The sequence below is a fragment of the Lygodium microphyllum genome, chromosome 25, assembly GCF_053477565.2.
Source record: "Lygodium microphyllum isolate KBCC chromosome 25, Lygodium_microphyllum_v1.1.10, whole genome shotgun sequence".
Classification (NCBI taxonomy): domain Eukaryota; kingdom Viridiplantae; phylum Streptophyta; class Polypodiopsida; order Schizaeales; family Lygodiaceae; genus Lygodium; species Lygodium microphyllum.
This window is the reverse complement of record NC_141159.1, coordinates 13,582,447-13,599,524: the sequence shown is the minus strand read 5'-3', so window position 1 is coordinate 13,599,524 and position 17,078 is coordinate 13,582,447. Positions and strand designations below refer to the sequence as shown.

Below are 17,078 nucleotides of genomic sequence, written 5' to 3'. Positions count from 1 at the left end.
CTTCAATATCCTGCAGTCTTTGCAGAATGTGTGTATGAGGCACTGTATCAAAAGCTTTGTGAAAATCTACAAAGTAGCAATAGATCCTCTTGCCTTGCATCTCAGCCTGCTCATTGAGTTCATGCTCTAGTATAGATCCATATGTCTTGGCCAAAGTGTGGCCGATCATGAGAGTCATATAGTTGCTAGAAATCAAAGGGTCATCACTCTTAAAGAGTGGCATTAAATTATTGTCTGACCAACTCATAGGGAAGCTCTCACATATTGCTCTTTTGAGCATATGTGCCAATATGGGTGCTAGTATGTCGCAAACATGTGAGAAATGTTTTGCCACTATTGAGCATACGTGCCAATATGGGTGCTAGTATGTTGCAAACATGTGAGAAATGCTTTGCCACTAGCCATTCTCATCCTATGCCCTCCCATTTTGTAATCTCTCTTGGTAGGTCATAAAGCTGCCTTCCATAATCAAGCTAAGCATCTAGTGATGTAATTTGTATGGGAGAGACTATCTATCATGATACATCTTTCATGCACTCTTGCTATCTTGTCCCAAAAATGACTGATATATCTCTGCTTTTGCTTTTGCTAGGTAGTCTCACTTCTTCTTTTCCACAAGGCGTTTGAAGAATGTCCTTGCTTGGCGATGTGTTCGAGTGGCTAGTTCCACTTCTCTCTGTAAGCTGGCTTGAGTAATTGTGCACCCATCATCATACTGGCTATTGTGGGGAGTAGTAGAGAGTGTGGGTCCACATTGGGGTAGGGTAGGAATGCATACATGGCTGATCTATGTATGGATTCTACTAAGTCCCTTGTATATTCCTCCAATGATCTACTCAAGTCCAATGTATGTAAACTATTTTGCAAGGAGCCATTGTAGATATGTGAGGTGTCTTTCACAAAGTGGTATTTGGGATGTTTAGAGAGGCGTGGTATTCCATGTTTCATATGTTCACAAGAGAGCACGAAAGTCAAAATAGCATGATTTGCTACTATGCCAATTGGTCTCTTAGATACCTTAAAGTTTTGGATGTTTGGTATCAATGTTGGTGAGACTATCAAAAGTAGTCCATAGCATGTACCCTCCTTTATGATTCCAATATGTCAAAGTGTCATATCTTGGCCATTGTGGTGGACCATTAAAGATGGTTAGTCTATGTGCATGTCCCAAAGCCAATAGATGTGTCCCATAGGTACTCACTTCTTGATATTGGGCTCTAGTGCATAGACCTATTTCATCTATGTCAATCTTTTTGAACATGGCATTGTCATGCATATAAGAGTCACTCTGTCTATCTCTAGTCCCACTAATAATGTGTTCCCAATGCAAGCATATCTCATAATATTCTCGTAAAGTACATCAAAGGGAGATCCATTTCGTGTGGCATAGGTTGAGTTTGTAGGAGGAAACTAGCATATTGCAATGAATATATCCCTTAGACTTCTTACATGTATCCTAATCCAAAAGTATTGTGCATCATTATCTCTCTTCATTACTTGCACCACCCCTTTGAGGTCTTCCTGGTATAGTATGGCCACACCTCCAAAATCCCTAGTTCTTAGTTTTTCTAGTAGCTAGACGAAATGCACTTTCCCACATGTATCCTTGCACATTTGGTAGTCATCTACCTTTACATTGGTGTGTTTTTGTGTACATGGCCATGTCTATGTTTCGGACGCTATTTTCAAAGTAACTAGTGTCCAAGCGTATGGCTCCATTACAATTCCATACCGACATTGTAAGTGCCTCACAGGCCTGGTACCATCATGTGGTCCTTTTATCAGTGATGATGACTTGTCCATCCTTATAGACAGCCCATTTTCCTTCTTTGCAGGCTTCCAATACTTTGGGCATGTGTTCTTTGCCGTGTGCTATCTATGCTAGGGTAAGATCCTCATCCAAATAAATCATCTCACCTTTGAGGGCTCTCCTCTTAAAGGCCTATCCCCAAAGCGAGGATTAAAGCCTTGGACTTAGAGTTCTCTTTCTCCACTTTCCAACCACTAACTATAGGTACATATGAAGCCCCAATTTTGTTGGCAAGTGTCTTAGCATCTTCCTATGGGCTGCTCTTCTCCTCCCTTCCTTCTACTTGTACATGTAGTACCCTAGGGTTGAATGGAAAAGAGAAGCTTTAGTCATGGTTTTTTGTAGTTAGACATGTTAGCCTCTCCTTCAGTTTTAACAATGGCACTTACATGGGTCCTACATCTTGGCCTAGATGGCCTTATATATGCTTGATTCTGTTGCAATATATCCTATGCCATGAAAAGGAAAAGGGAGGTATTTTTTGGGGGGGTGGGGGGTGGGGAGGGTTTGGGCGAAGTGAGTGAGGAAGAGGGATGGATGGATGGAAGGAGGGAGGTATGACTATTGACTTATATAAGATGGCTGTATGAAATGCTATACAATACGTAATGACATAGCTCAAGTTTAAATGCAGGCAATTGTGATTTAACCTAAACACTAACTTCACTTTGGAACTGATGGGCTAGAGATGTGCATTGTTCTGTCCTTGCAAAATTGATGAAGTGTCTCAAGAAGTTTTCATGTTTTGAACAGTTTTCTAAATGCTATTATGAGGTGGGGAAATGCAGCATGCCTATCCATTAAATTGTTATTACCCCTCATCATGCATGCATTAAGACAAGCAATGTGGATACACCTATCTTGCTCCTTGCTTCACTCATGATTTGCTGTTGGTAATTATATTGGGAAATAATTCTCATTAGTTCATTTTTCAGTATTCTACTTGATATTTGCAGGTCTGCATGTCTTATGATTGCATTTGTTGCTTGAGCATCCTCCAGAACATAGCGAGGTGAAGCCAAAAACTTCTATCCAGATTGCAGCTTGAGGCCTGGTATATAGATCTGATCTATGGGTGCTATTGGTACAAGGTTCAAGGTTATCTATCTTCACCCTTGCTGTTAAACAAAGATATGGTAAGGAAGTTGATGGTCATATGCCAGCCTCTCAAGTCTTTTATGATTCGTAATGATGGCTCTCACATATGACAGATGAGGGACATGGAGGCTGACATTCTCTCAGAGAAAGGTCTTCTGCATCATCAGATTGCTGCCTTCAACAAATTTTTGCATGAGGATGTGCAGAGAGTTTTTGACGAAGTACCAGAAATAGAAATAAATCCTCAGCAGAAATCGGGTGCCAGTGATGATGGAGAGGACATTATTCTGCTGTCAAGCAGTTTACAATTAAAGTTTGCATCATTGGAAAAACCTGACTTGATCAATACAGAAGGTAGGAAGTTTAAACTACTTCCAACAGAGGCAAGGCTAAGAAGCCTAACGTACAGTGCATCTTTGTATGTAGATATTGTTTTGAAGGTACTCTCTGACCATTGATGATATCTTCTTTTTGCATTTAGGTTTTACTTGTGTACATTGGAGACGATATATAGTGTCATTGACTTGTGAACTGAGTTTCTGTCATTTTGTCCAGACATGAAAAGCTTAGTCTTTCTTATGGATGCATATATTCTGCTGATGTACACTCTTGACAAAAGTTGTGACTATACACATCTGGAAGGTCCTGAAAATTGCTAAAAAGCAACAAAATGCCAGTTGGGTTTCATGAGCTGGTCTTATTTATAAGGAAAACTTGAGGAAAACTATGAAGGCAATAAACATGTTACCATCTTGTCCATGAAAGACCTATTTGTATTGAGTCTCCAAATGACGTAGGATGATGATTGTTTGATGCTTGACATACAGAAACATCTTGTAGTATAATAGGATCCAATGATTATTTTACATTAGGGGCTTTTCAGCTGCGATGGAGGCCTTTGTCTACTCATGGCAGATCCTTAAGCCATGAGGGGAAGAAGAGGCTGAAGAATCTGCTACGAGGGTAGAAGAGGAGGCTGTAGAATCTGCCATGTGGGGAAAAAGAGGGTGGCTTGGATGGAAAGCAAGACTGGCAGGCAGTTGTTGGGTGGTGGGCATGATGGTGGTGGGCAGGCAGCAGAGTAAGGTGGTGGGCAGGAGAGGAGAGGTGGCGTCCAGCAGAGGTTGCCAGCAGCACAGGTGTCACATGCAGCATCATGTCAGCTTCAGTTTTCACAGGGTATGTTTGATATGCTTTTTTGAGTGTCAAGAACCTTTCTGCTGTCCTCTTCTTCCACTCTTAGCAGATTCTTCAGCCTCCTCTTCCATCCTTGCAGCCTTGGTCTACTTTCTTGCTCAAACTGACTCCCTCTCCACATTCCTCCATTCTCTCCTCTCACTTCTCCCTAGGCATTGGAACCAATGCGACAGGAACTGTGGAGCCACACTGCTCTGAGAAACTTAGTCTATCCCCACACGGGTCCTATCATGGAACATTTGAGGTTTTGCAAGACATTTGTTTTGCCAAGGACAGATTCTCATGAGGGAGGATCTTCATAGAGCATTTGTTGTAGGGTCAATTGATTTCCTTATGCTACAGGAGCACCACCTCTCAAAAGTGGGAAGCTGTTGCCAGGGAGAGGTTTCACTTATTGGGCTCCTGTTTTAGGTGCCTTGGAGATTCTGGTAGGGGTTTGTAAATGTGTGTGCAAGCATTCGCTATATGCAGTTCAGGACCGGGGTATTCTAGTATTAGGGATGACCCTATGGGTGTCCATGATTGCAGATGAGGTATGTGAGCATTGGCTATATAAAGTTCAGGACCGGGGCATCCTTGTCTCAGGGATGGTCCTGTGGGTATCCATGATTGTAGATGAGGTATGTGAGCAATGACTATATGCAGTTCAAGACTGGGGCATCCTCGTCTCAGGGACGGCCCTACGGGTGTCCATGAGTGTAGATGAGGTGCTTATTCGATTATTGGTAATCTATGCCCCTAATGGCTAACGAGAAAGGGGACAATTTTGAACCACCCTAACTTAGTCTCTACCATGGATCGATCATTTGATAGTAGGAGGGGACTTCAGTATGGTGAAGGCATTGAAGGATACAAGGGCAATTGCATTGACATTATTAGAGGAGGAGAGCAAGCAGCATGGGAGGACTTTTTCTTCCAAATTAGGGAATAGGACCCCTGGTTTATGGCATAGTTTGGTAGATCAATTGGATCCTTCACTTCTCTAGGAGAAATAGGGTAGTTGGGTCCGAGTCATTCTCCCGGGTTCATAAATCAAATGTGAATGATTGGGCTTGTGACAGAGGAGGCATAGTTGGGATTGTTCCTGGGACCACTCTGTTAGCTTATGCACTAGTGCACTTGGTTCTTCGAGGAAGTCAGGGGAGCACTACCAATGTCAAAGTCCCTATTCACTTGCATTATAATGAGGATCTCAAGGAAGCCATTACCAAGATTTGGGAAGCTAGGCTCTTTTTGGCTAGGGTAGCTAGGAACTTGGATGAATGCTTGTAGAGATGAGTTCTTTCTTCAGAGAGTAGGTCAGCAGTAGGACAGAGGGTCTTTTGGGGGGAGAAGGAGATAGAGAGAGGGGGATTTCTTTGATAGTGTACTTGAGTCATTGGCAGCAAAGGCACAAGCCCATGCGACAAAATCCCACCAAAACTCTTGATCCTTTGTGGTTATTTGGTCCTAGGGTGCCTCTTGCCCTCCCCTCCTTTGCACTTGTTGAATCCATTGTATCTGGTTCGTTCATGATGGCCTAGGGCCACCTTGCACTTTGTAATCTTGTTATCTTGTACTTTTTTCATAATTAATATGATTACCCATTACAAGAGAGAGAGTGTTAATTGCATCCGGCTTGATCCGGTGAGATACCACAGGTCTGCTGTGAGCAGCTGTCAGATGGACAATTCGAGCAAGCAGTCAGGTCGCCAGGACAGCCATTTTCAATCAAAGTAATCCCGTGCTTGTGCCTTGTACGAGAAACCGTAATCCACAAAAAAACGACTGGTTTACTTCATCCGCTGCCCCGCCAGTCATCAGCACTGCGTCTGCTGCCCATGGGTGCCTGCAGTGTGCATGTTGCTGTGCCGCGAGAGAGAGAGAGAGAGAGAGAGAGAGAGAGAGAGAGAGAGAGAGAGAGCATCTGGGAGTGCACGACTGTGACCCTGCACAGGTCAGGTAACGGCAGCAACAGAATCAGTTAGAAAGGACAGATCTGCGCCTGGGCTGAAGATTACTGACAAGCAGAGCCTGCGGACTGGACATTCTCCTATTGCACGTGCAATCTGCCCCTGTTGCACCGATAAAGAGAGCAGACCTGCCCCTGTACAGAGAGAGAGAGAGAGAGAGAGAGAGAGAGAGAGAGAGAGGACATACCTGGGCAGCCCTACAGAGGCCTGGTTATAGAGAAACTGCAGGAGTCAAATGGTATTGATATGGCTTTTTTTGACCAGCATATCGGGAATGGGGATGATAATGATTTGGTCGAATCAGATGGTGACTCATCACCAGAAGACCCTGGACAGTTGATGGATGGGGATGAGACGGGTAAGCGTCATAAAATGTCAGCTGATGAACCATACTTGTGTGTTCAGGATTTGCCTCAGCCAAATGTTCATGCTTCATGCTCTCAGCTTGAGGGGCCTTTACAGTTTATGCTGGCTACTGGTAATAATCTAATGTCGGATTATGCTCAAGCCAATGAGGGTGAAGTAAGTTCTTTACCGGCAAGGGAACGTGTGGTAGCTGTCATGGGCACAAATCTGGTTTTACAGCAGATTGCTGCTTTCCATTAGAGGGCAGCCATCTTCTACTTCACGGGAAGGACTCCTTTGATCACTAGAATTCGTACGTGGTTGCAGTCTATGCTTGTCATAGTGCTGAGATGGGTCAAGATGATGCTTCAGTGCAAGTGCAGGGCCCGCTTGTTGAAGAAATTTATGATGGGCCAAAGGGGTTCTTCGAAGTCCTTTTTCACTCCTGTGAAGTTTGTACTTTTATTATGCGACGTATCCCTTTGTTTATGGATGGTCAATTAGTACATATGGTCCCTTGGAGACCTTTTGGCGGAATTAAAGGAAGTACTTAGGTATGCATGTCCTATTTGGGTTGGGGTGGTTGATTTTCCTGCACATCTTTGGACACTTCTACCTTTGATGTTGACAACTCTTGGTGAAGTATTGGTGGAGCCTTGGTTGGCCTCCCGCAATAGGAATAGAGCCTGCATGCTTTGGGATACAGGGAAACCTTGCCCGACTAAAGTCCAGTTTGAGGTTTTGAGATGGCAAATGTTGGTTTATGAGCTGAAATGGGGAACATTTGCTGGTCACTGTTTCGCTCTTGGCCAGGAACATCATAGAGTGTGCAAGCATATCCATGCCAATCATCTGGTCTAGTAATCTGTAAGGGCGGCTGGTTCTCATGCATCTTTTTCCATGCTCTCTTGCTGTCCTGTCCCAAGAACATGGAATACATTTCTGTTTCTAGTCTGCTCAGGTATTCCCGCTTCTTTTTGCGTACCAATCGTCTCAAGAGTGTTCAAGCATGCTTATGTGTACATATGCCAACTGCCACCTCTCGCTGAAAACGTGCTCGTGTCTCTCTGCACTCATCATCATACCAGCCATTCTGTGGGGCATTACCTCGTGGAGGTTTATCTGACGGTGTAGTGTGTGGGAAAGCGTAGGCTGCTGAAGTGTGTATTATCTCGGCAAACTGTCCTGTAAACTCATCCGTAGAGGCTTGTGTGTCTAGCTCCCTCAATGCATCTCGCACAGTAGTGCTGTATATGTGTGAGGTCGCTTCCACAAAATCATAGCGTGGTAATTTTGGTATGTGTGGCTGTGCTTCGTGTATATGCCCATATTGCATTGTGAAAGCTAGAATAGCATGGTCTGTTGCTAATCCAATTGGTCTGTCTGAGATTTCAAAGCTTTTTATGTCAAGTAGCAAGTTGGGTGATCCAATCAAATAGTCCACTGTGCTTGACCCTTTCTTGTTATTCCAACATGTGAAACCATTAGATCTTGGCCACTGTGGCAGCCCGTTAAGGATGGCCAAACCATGTGCACTTCCCAATGCCAGTAGGTGTGTTCCATGTGTTATCTCTCTATCTTGGGCTGATCTAACTAATCCCACCTCATCTAATGCAATATCTCTGAACATCTCATCACTAGGGTCAAAGAAAACAGATTGGTTGCTTCGTGTGTGTGCATTAAAGTCTCCTGCTAATAGAACATCCCCAATTCTCAGAAATCTCATTATGTCCTCATATAGTGGTGTATACGGGGATGCCTCTTTAGGGGCAAACTTAGAGTATGCAGGGGGAAAGTAGCATATGGCAATATACATGTCTCGAGTTCTACTTGTACGTAACCTGATCCACGCGTATCTTGCCTCTACATCTCTATGTACCACTTGGACTGTATCTCGGAGCTCTTCTCTAAATAGAATTGCCACACCTCCTGATCCCCTCGTCCCTCCAGGCCGCCTAGGCTGAGGTTTGAAAGTATCCTCAAAATAACCTGCATCTGTCTTAAGGGAGCCATTGCGATTCCACAGTGTGAACTTCAGGGTCTCATAGGCCGCGCACGGTCATGCTATCCTTTTCTCTGTGATGATGACTCTTCCATCTCTGTAGACAGCCCATTTACCTGCTTTCCGTGCCTCTAGAACACGTGGCATATTTTCCCTCCTGTGGGCTATTTGGGCTGGGGTGAGGTCTTCATCTAGGTAGATTTTTTCTCCTTTGAGAGCGATCCTCTTGGAGAGGAAGGCTCTCTTCTTTTCCAAGTCTCCAAACTTCAAGATGAGGACTTTTGTTTTTGTGTCAGCTTTCTCGACTCGCCAAGCCCCAATGATGGGTACATCTGTAGCCCTAATTTTGGTGGCAAGAGCTGTAGCATCTTCAATTGGGGAGCTTTTCTCATCTAGTCCAACCACTCTTACATGGAGTGCGCGTGCCCGTCTTTTTGCCTCTTCTTCCAAGGTGGCATTCATAACTTCCACTTTGTTGCCATGCATTCGTTTGTTCTTTTTTGCCACATCTATCCATTCTGCATTTTCTTTGACAGTATTCTCAACATTCTCCATTTTCTTTTGGGTGCCTTCCACCACACTTGCATAGGTGTGCATATCCTTTTTTAAAACATCCATTTCTTTTTGTAGTTCCGGTGTGATTTGTGGTTCCTTTTGTGCGTCCAGTTTCTTTTTGCATTTCTCTAGTTCTTCTTGTAGATTAGAGATCATTGAGTCTTTCTCTGCCATGGGTGCATCCAATGTTTGTTGCATCTCCTTTTTTAGTTCTTCCTTCATTTCAGCTCGAACCCGCTCTTGTATATCATTTTCCATTTCCTTCCTCATGATACGTATTTCAGCACGGAGTATGGTCAACATCTCCTCATATAGTGTTTCATTAACTTTGCGGGATGTCTTCCCATGTCGACTTGACCCTGGAGAGACATTCAAATCTCCAGTTTTATGCCCATAGGTTTTGTATCTCGTGTTCTTTGGCGGTGTATGAAACATTGTTTCCATGGTTGGTTTTGTGATTCCCTCATTGTCAGTTTCTTCCATCATGATTATAGTATGTGCTATAGCATAAAACTGTTTATAGTCTAACTAGAGTAGTAAACTAGTAACATAAACTATCACTATAGCATGAACTGTCAGTATATCATAAACTGTCAATGTGACTGCATCATAAAATATGATTGTAGCATAAACTGTCAATGTAGCATAGAACTGTCAATCTCACCTAAACTGTCACTGTAGCATGAAATGTTAATGTACGTTTGTCTGCATTCACGCAGGTCTCCAGTCTACACAGCACGGCAAGATTTACATCAGTTTGAGTACATGTGCAATCTCAGTACATTCACACAGGTCTGTATTCATGTCAGTCTGAGAGAGTCAACAGATTTCTTCTACAGTCACAGTCACGACACAAAACTGTCCCATTAGTCACTGCGTATCCCTGCAGATACTGTTCACAAGGCCCACCACTGTTTACTGCAAGTACATCCCGTCACTGTTCACTTAGTACTCCTGCCTCAGTACATTTACAGCATTCTCAGTGCTCCTACGTCAGTATCTTCGTCACAACATTCTCATTTGTCACAGTACATTCGTCACAGCATGTATTTTTGTCACAGGACATTCGTCAGTACCGCATTACTGTATCAGAGAGGTCATGCTTGTATCAGAGAGAGAGCTCATGCCTGCATTACTGACAACCTCAGACTTGTATCAAACTTGACGACCTGTCTTGCATCACGCTTGCATTACTAATGACCTGTCCTGCATCAAACTTGACAATCTATCCCGTCACGTTAGAGCATACCCGTCACGTCAGAGTATACCCACCAGAGCAAGAGTACCTTCCCGTCAGAGCATACTTATCAAACTTGACGACCTGTCTTGCATCACGCTTGCTGAGAGAGAGAGAGAGAGAGAGAGAGAGAGAGAGAGAGAGAGAGAGAGAGAGAGAGAGAGAGAGAGAGAGAGAGAGAGAGAGAGAGAGAGAGAGAGAGAGAGAGAGAGAGAGAGAGAGAGAGAGAATGAGAATGAATGGCGATGGCGATGGCGAACCTGTCCGTGACCTGACTGCGGTGGCGATTTCTCCTACCTCTCCTGCTCTCATCTAGGGCAGTCCGTCGCGTACTGCAGGTGCGAGAGAGAGAGAGAGAGAGAGAGAGAGAGAGAGAGAGAGAGAGAGAGAGAGAGAGAGAGAGAGAGAGAGAGAGAGAGAGAGAGAGAGAGAGAGAGAGAGAGAGAGAGAGAGAGAGAGAGAGAGAGAGAGAGAGAGAGAGAGAGAGAGAGGTGAACGGCAGGTGGACGATGGCGGCTCCCTGTCCTGCGCGTCGCCCTGCCCTCCGCCTCCCTGGCCTTCGCGCCTGACCTGCTCGACGCCGCCGTCTGCGTGCTGTTTCCCTGCTCAATGCCGTCCGTCTGCGTCCGTCCGCCCTGCCATCTGCAGTCTCGTCGCCCTGTGTGACCTCGGACGCCTGCCTGCCCGTCGCCTGCCCTGTCGCCTGCTCCTGACGCCCCTCGTCTGTCCCGTCGCCTGCCCTAGAGCCTGCCCCGTCGCCTGCCCCGCCGCCTGCACTGTCGCCTGCCTCTGAAGCCCCGTGGGCTCTGCGCCTCCGTTTCGCCTATACTTCGCCCTTTTCGCCCTGTGCGTTAGGGTTTCGGCTGACGCCTGGCCCCTGCCCTGCGCTCCCGACTGTCCCTCTCTGCCATCGACTGTCCGCTCTGTGCTCCACCCCTCCTGCCCCTGCACTGTTAGGGTTGTGCCCTGCCGCGCGCCCTCTTGGGACAGGTCGCGACTGCGGAGGACAAGGTTGCGTTTCCCGCTCTCCACCGCGCGTCAGTCCTCCTTCGAGATCCAATCGTGATATAAGATGGCTGGTATGGATCTGGATTTCATAGACCAAACGGTGGCAGCACTTGGCCCGGATTCTGATACTGAGGAACCTGGGGATATGGTTCCGTGCACCGACGAGATACCCTTGGTCTTGACATCCAGCCTGTGGGTAAACGTACCAAGCATACTTCGGAAGAGACAGGGGTTCATCAGGATCGTTCCTATGCTCAGGTTGCTTCGGATTCTGTGGACTCTCAGGATGTTGACTGGGAGCATTTGCTGGAATTCGCCAACACTCTGCTTGGCGATTATGTTCAACATAATCAGGAAGCCTTTTCTGACTCTGCACCTGACGATGTTCTGGAAGCCATTGTGGATCCAAAAACTGTCCTACGCTCCTTTTCGGTGTTTTATGATCGCGCTATGATACTCTTCTTCACTGATCGAATCCCGCTGCTTTCTCGTATTCGCTAGTGGCTGCACAGTCTGCTACAAGGGGAATGTGTTGAAGAGATTTTTGTTGGGCCTCGAGGTTTTTTTGAGGTCCTGTTAAAATCTGAGATGCACCGTGCTGCTCTCCTGTCTAAACTGCCTTTGTTTTTTGATCGCCGGTTGGTTCATGTTCTTCCATGGCGCCCAATGGCAGATTTTCAGCGTCTGCTGCAATGTGAATGCCCTGTGTGGGTAGAAGTGGAAAATTGTCCGGCTGTTTATTGGCCACTATTGAAGGATGCTATGGCCTCTGTGGACACTGTTCTGGTCCCTCCAAGTCTCAGGGCTGTGAATCGCAACCGCTTGTGTATGTTATGGGACACTGCAAGGAAAAGGCCTGCTTGGTTACGTCTCAATTGCTCTGGCATGCATCCGTTACACTTTCGTTTGAAATGGTGCAATTTTGCAGGACATTGCTTTTCCTGTGGACAATTGGGGCACTTTATGGCCGAATGCCCGGAGCAGCAACACACTTTAGATGTTGGCCATGTTGCGCCACCCATGGAAGATATGGTGTGTGATGCTCCGTCGTTGGATACTATCCACCCGCCTAAAGTTCTGGACAAAGGTAAACAACAGGTTTCGGGTCTGGATTCCCGTGCCACTGATTGGGTTGAAGTACGTGTAAAAAAAGGCAACAGGGTTGTTGCTAGCATGGAGAATACTGTGCCTACTACCTCACAAGATTCCATGCGTACATATATGCGCAGGAAGGAAATGTTGTCTTCCGAGCGCTCTGCTCCTGCTATGGTTTCCTCTGCCCCCCGTCCTCAACCCGCCAGGAAAATGTATTCGGATTGTCCAAAGGGTCCATCTGCTAAGCTGGCTTTTGATACCAGAGGCAACGTCATTACCCTGTGGGACCGTCGTTATCCCCGTTCCATCCCCAAGCTAGCAGATATGCCGTCTACTTCCAAATCTGGTCCTCAGAACTCTTTTGCTGTGTTGGCAGATTTCTTGGACGAGGGAGTCCTGGCCATTCTTGCAGAAAAAGTCAAATCGAGTCAAGCTGTGCCTTGTACTTGATTTTGTTTTGAATACACATGAAAATAGCCACGTGGAATGTGCGAAGAATTTGTTCTCGACACAAGCAACATGCCATGTGGACTGTATTGTATGAGAATCAGTGGGATGTCCTGTGCGCTGTTGAGCACAAGAGTCACGGAGAAGCCGGAAAAGTTGTGGATTGCCATGGCTTCTGTTTGTTCTATGCAGGGACACAGGCCATGCATTATTCGGGTGTGCTCATGATTGTACATGACAAATATCAGCCTGTTCTTATTAAAAATGATGTACATGGCCGCTTTCTGGTGATTGAAATCTTATTTGAAGGGGAGATCTTATGGTTACTTGGCCTCTATGCTCCGAATGATCCGTTATCTCGTCGGGAGCTTTGGAAGACTTTGCAGACCTCCTTGTCACTTGGCAGACGGGGCTTCTTCATGGGGGATTTCAATATGTGTGTGGATTCTTCCCAGTCCACATCGGAGCATTCGGTAATGGATGCGCCGGAAAGTCGTATGTGGCATGAGTTGGCTCTTGCTGTTCTTAAGCAAGATCTCTGGTCCTGGCTACACCCGTCTTCTACAGGGTTTACTTTCCATTCTGCCCAGTATGCAACAACATGGTCTTGGTTGGACCGCATCTACATCGTGCAGAATGATGATTTTCTTCCCGAGATGCTCGAAATAAAAGTGTTGCATTAATATGCCTTGTCGGACCATTTCCCTCTGTAGCTTGAGCTGCTTGCACAACCCATTGCACCTTTCAAGCAATTTCTGGAGAGACTCCCTTTGCGTTTCAAATCGTCTTACTTGAAGCATGCAATCTTTCAGGGCTATATGCAGCAATTTATTGACAGATTCTTCTTGGACTTCTCCTCTCAGGGCACTGCTTCATTTGAAAGATTGCTCTCTAATGTGCAGCGGGTTGCTTGGCAGTATGGGATCTATCATGCCTCGCTTTGTCGGCGGCGTCGACAAGCAGCGGAGGACCTGCTGGCTTTGGTTCGTTCTCTGCTGGTGGACACTCTGGATGATGCATTTCTGCTAGCATTGGCTATGGGGGTGGCTGATCTTATTAAAGAGTTCCTGTTGAAATCGTATCAGTAGGCCAAATTGCAACATCTGACGGAGACGTTGCAAGATAGTGCGTGTCAGACCCATAAGTTCTTTCGAGCTCTCCATGCCTCTCCTGCTCGAGAGAACATGACCAGACTCGAGGATGCAGAAGGCCACCTTATCCTGGATCCGCAGACTATTGTGCATATGTGCAGGAATTATTTCCGCGACCTTCTCGGTTCCACTTCTCCACCTTCAGCCCAAATTACTCAGGCCCGTTCGGTTTTTTATGACCTGGTCCGCAATCAGGTTCCGCAGGACATGCAAGCTACTATGGAGTCAGATATTTGTGAGGCAGAGGTTATGGACGTTTTGTTACACTTGCCCAAGGATAAAAGTCCGGGTTGGGATGGTCTCGCCAATGAGTTCTTTGAGGCTTTTGCTACCCAATTGGCGAAACCATTGCAGGCTTTGTTTCAGCAGGTGTGGGAAACGGGGATCATGCCTTCCTCATGGAAAGAAGAACTTATTAAACTGCTTCCAAAGGTTCCTTCGCCATCTACGTTGAAACAGTGGCGCCCAATTTCTTTGATGGGTTCTATGTACAAAATCTTTTCCAAAGTAATGGCGAATCGGCTACATAAGCATCTCCCTGCCATTGTGCACCCTCTCCAGTATGGTTTCATTAAGGGCCGAAATATTCTGCACAATGTATTGGATGCACAACTCGCAATTGATTATGCACGGTATTCTAATCAGGAGGTCGTACTGATTCAACTGGACCTGGAAAAGGCTTTTGACTATCTGGACTGGTCTTTCGTTGCTGAACTTATGTCTGTTATGGGCTTTGATGCTCGGATGTCTCGTCTAATCTACACCATCAGCGCTGCGGCGTCTTCGCGAGTCATGCTGAATGGAGGTGTTACTGAGCCATTTGTCCTTGCCCGCTCTGTCAGACAGGGGTGCCCTTTGAGCCCTCTCTTCTTTGCCCTTGCGACGCATCCAGTTCTTTCGATGTTATCTCATATGGCAGCCTCTACTCAGTTGGCCGGATTGTCGCTTCCTACAGGACAGCACTTCATTAGCCAATCCCTGGCTGATGATAGCTTTATGATTTTGCGTGCGGACAAGGATAACCTTCGAAAAGCATTGGATGTTTGGGATCTCTTTGGTCAGGCGTCCGGCCTTCGCATCAATGTGCTCAAATCAGCCATTCTCAGCTGCACGGAGTCGGATTTGTAGTCCTCGGACTGGCAGGGTCTGGTTGTTCCTCGCGGCTCCATTGTCAGGCATGTTGGGTACCCTTTGGGTGTTGATGTTCCCCCAAAGCAGCTTCTGCAGTGGATTTCTCAGAAACTGGTGGCTAAGTTTCTGTATTGGAAGTCTCAGGCCTGGCCCTTCCATGCCCGCCTCAAAGTAGCCCAGACAATTATGTTGCCAATGCTTACATACGCAAAGTCGGGTGTGGAATGCCTTTGCTCTTGCGGTACTTAAGCAAGATCTATGGTCTTGGCTACACCCTTCTTCTCCAGGGTTTACTTTCCATTCCGCACAGTATGCAACTACATGGTCGCAGTTGGACCGAATGTACATCATGCAGGATGATGATTTTCTTCCTGAGATACTGGAAATGAAAGTCTTGCAGCAATATGCCTTCTCGGACCATTTCCCTCTCCAGCTTGAGATACTTGCACAACCCATTGCATCTTTTATGCAGTTGCTAGATAGACTCCCTTTACTTTTCAACTCGTCTTATTTGCAGCATTCAATCTTTCAGGGCTATATGCAGCAATTGATTGAGAGATTTTTATTGGACTTCGCCTTTGAGGGCACGGCTTCCTTTGAACGACTGCTCTCTAATGTGCAGCGGGTTGCTTGGCAGTATGGGATCCATCATGCCTCTCTTTGTCGGCGGTGTCGACATGCAGCGGAGGACTTACTGGCTTTGGTTCGTTCGCTACTGGTGGACACCCCAGATGATGAATTTCTGCTGTCACTGGCGATGCGTTTGGCTGATCTTATTAAAGAATTTCAGTTGAAATCTTATCAGCAGGCCAAACTGCACAATTTGACTGATAATTTGCAAGATAGTGCTTGTCAAACTCGTAAGTTCTTTCGCGTGCTGCAATGTTTCTCCTGCTCGAGAAAATATGACTAGACTCCAGGATTCAGAAGGTCGAATGGTCACTGATCCGCAGACCATTGTCAATATGTGCAAGAATTATTTTCTAGATCTTCTTGATTCTTCTCTGTCGCCTTCTGACCAGGTTACGCATGCACGCTCAGTCTTCTATGATCTGGTCCACCATCAGGTTCCACTTGATATGCAAACTACTTTGGAGGCAGATATTTGTGAGGAGGAGGTTATGGATGTTTTGTTACATTTGCCTAAGGATAAAAGTCTCGGTTGGGATGGTCTCACCAATGAATTCTTTGAGAGCTCTGCTACCCAAGTGGTGAAGCCATTGGCAGCTATGTTTCAGCAGGTTTGGGAAACAGGGTTCATGCCTTCCTCATGGAAAGAAGGCCTTATCAAACTGCTTCCAAAGGTTCCTTCGCCGTCAATGTTGCAACATTGGAGACCAATTTCTTTGATGGGTTCGATGTATAAAATCTTTTCCAAAGTGCTGGCGAATCGGCTCCACAAGCACCTTCCATTGTGCATCCTCTTCAATATGGTTTCATTAAGGGTCGCAACATTCTGCATAATATCTTAAATGTGCAAATGGCTATTGACTATGCAAGGCACTCTAGTTAGGAAGTGGTATTGATTCAATTGGATCTGGAAAAGGATTTTGACTATTTAGACTAGTCTTTCATTGCAGAACTTATGTCTACTATGGGTTTTGGTACTCCGATGTCCCGATTGATCTACACCATTAGTGCTGCTGCTTTTTCGTGAGTTATGCTCAATGGTGGTGTTACTGAGCCATTTGTCCTTGCACGCTCGGTGAAACAGGGTTGCCCTTTGAGTCCTCTCTTCTTTGCCCTGGCGACTCATCCGGTTCTTTCAATGTTATCTTCAATGGCAGCTTCTACTCAGCTGGCCGGATTGTCTCTTCCTTTGGGACAGCACTCCATTAGCCAATCTTTGGCTGATGATAGCTTTATGATTTTGTGTGTAGACAAGGACAACATTCGCAAGGCATTAGATGTTTGGACGCTTTTTGGTCATGCTTCTGGTCTTCGTATCAATGCTTTCAAATCAGCCATTCTCAATTGCACGGAGTCGGATTTACAGTCATTGGGCTGGCAGGGTCAGGTTGTTCCCCGTGGTTCCATTGTCAGGCATCTT

At 45.9% G+C, this 17,078-nt stretch overlaps 1 protein-coding gene across 6 annotated transcripts in view; it reads left to right on the top strand.

The window, feature by feature from the left end:
- The window catches only part of LOC148013925 (DNA-directed RNA polymerase II subunit 2-like), a 254,137-nt gene that overhangs the window by 74,090 nt on the left and 162,969 nt on the right, over positions 1-17,078 (top strand). For 4 of the 6 annotated variants that reach the window (XM_087666466.1, XM_087666467.1, XM_087666462.1 and 1 more), the window contains exons 2-3: positions 2,767-2,946; positions 3,022-3,348. In XM_087666466.1, coding sequence (XP_087522592.1) covers positions 2,944-2,946; positions 3,022-3,348 — 330 coding nt within the window. In that variant the 5' untranslated portion in view covers positions 2,767-2,943. The remainder of the gene's footprint in view (positions 1-2,766; positions 2,947-3,021; positions 3,349-17,078) is intronic. The other 2 variants (XM_087666464.1, XM_087666465.1) reach the window with 2 other exon arrangements.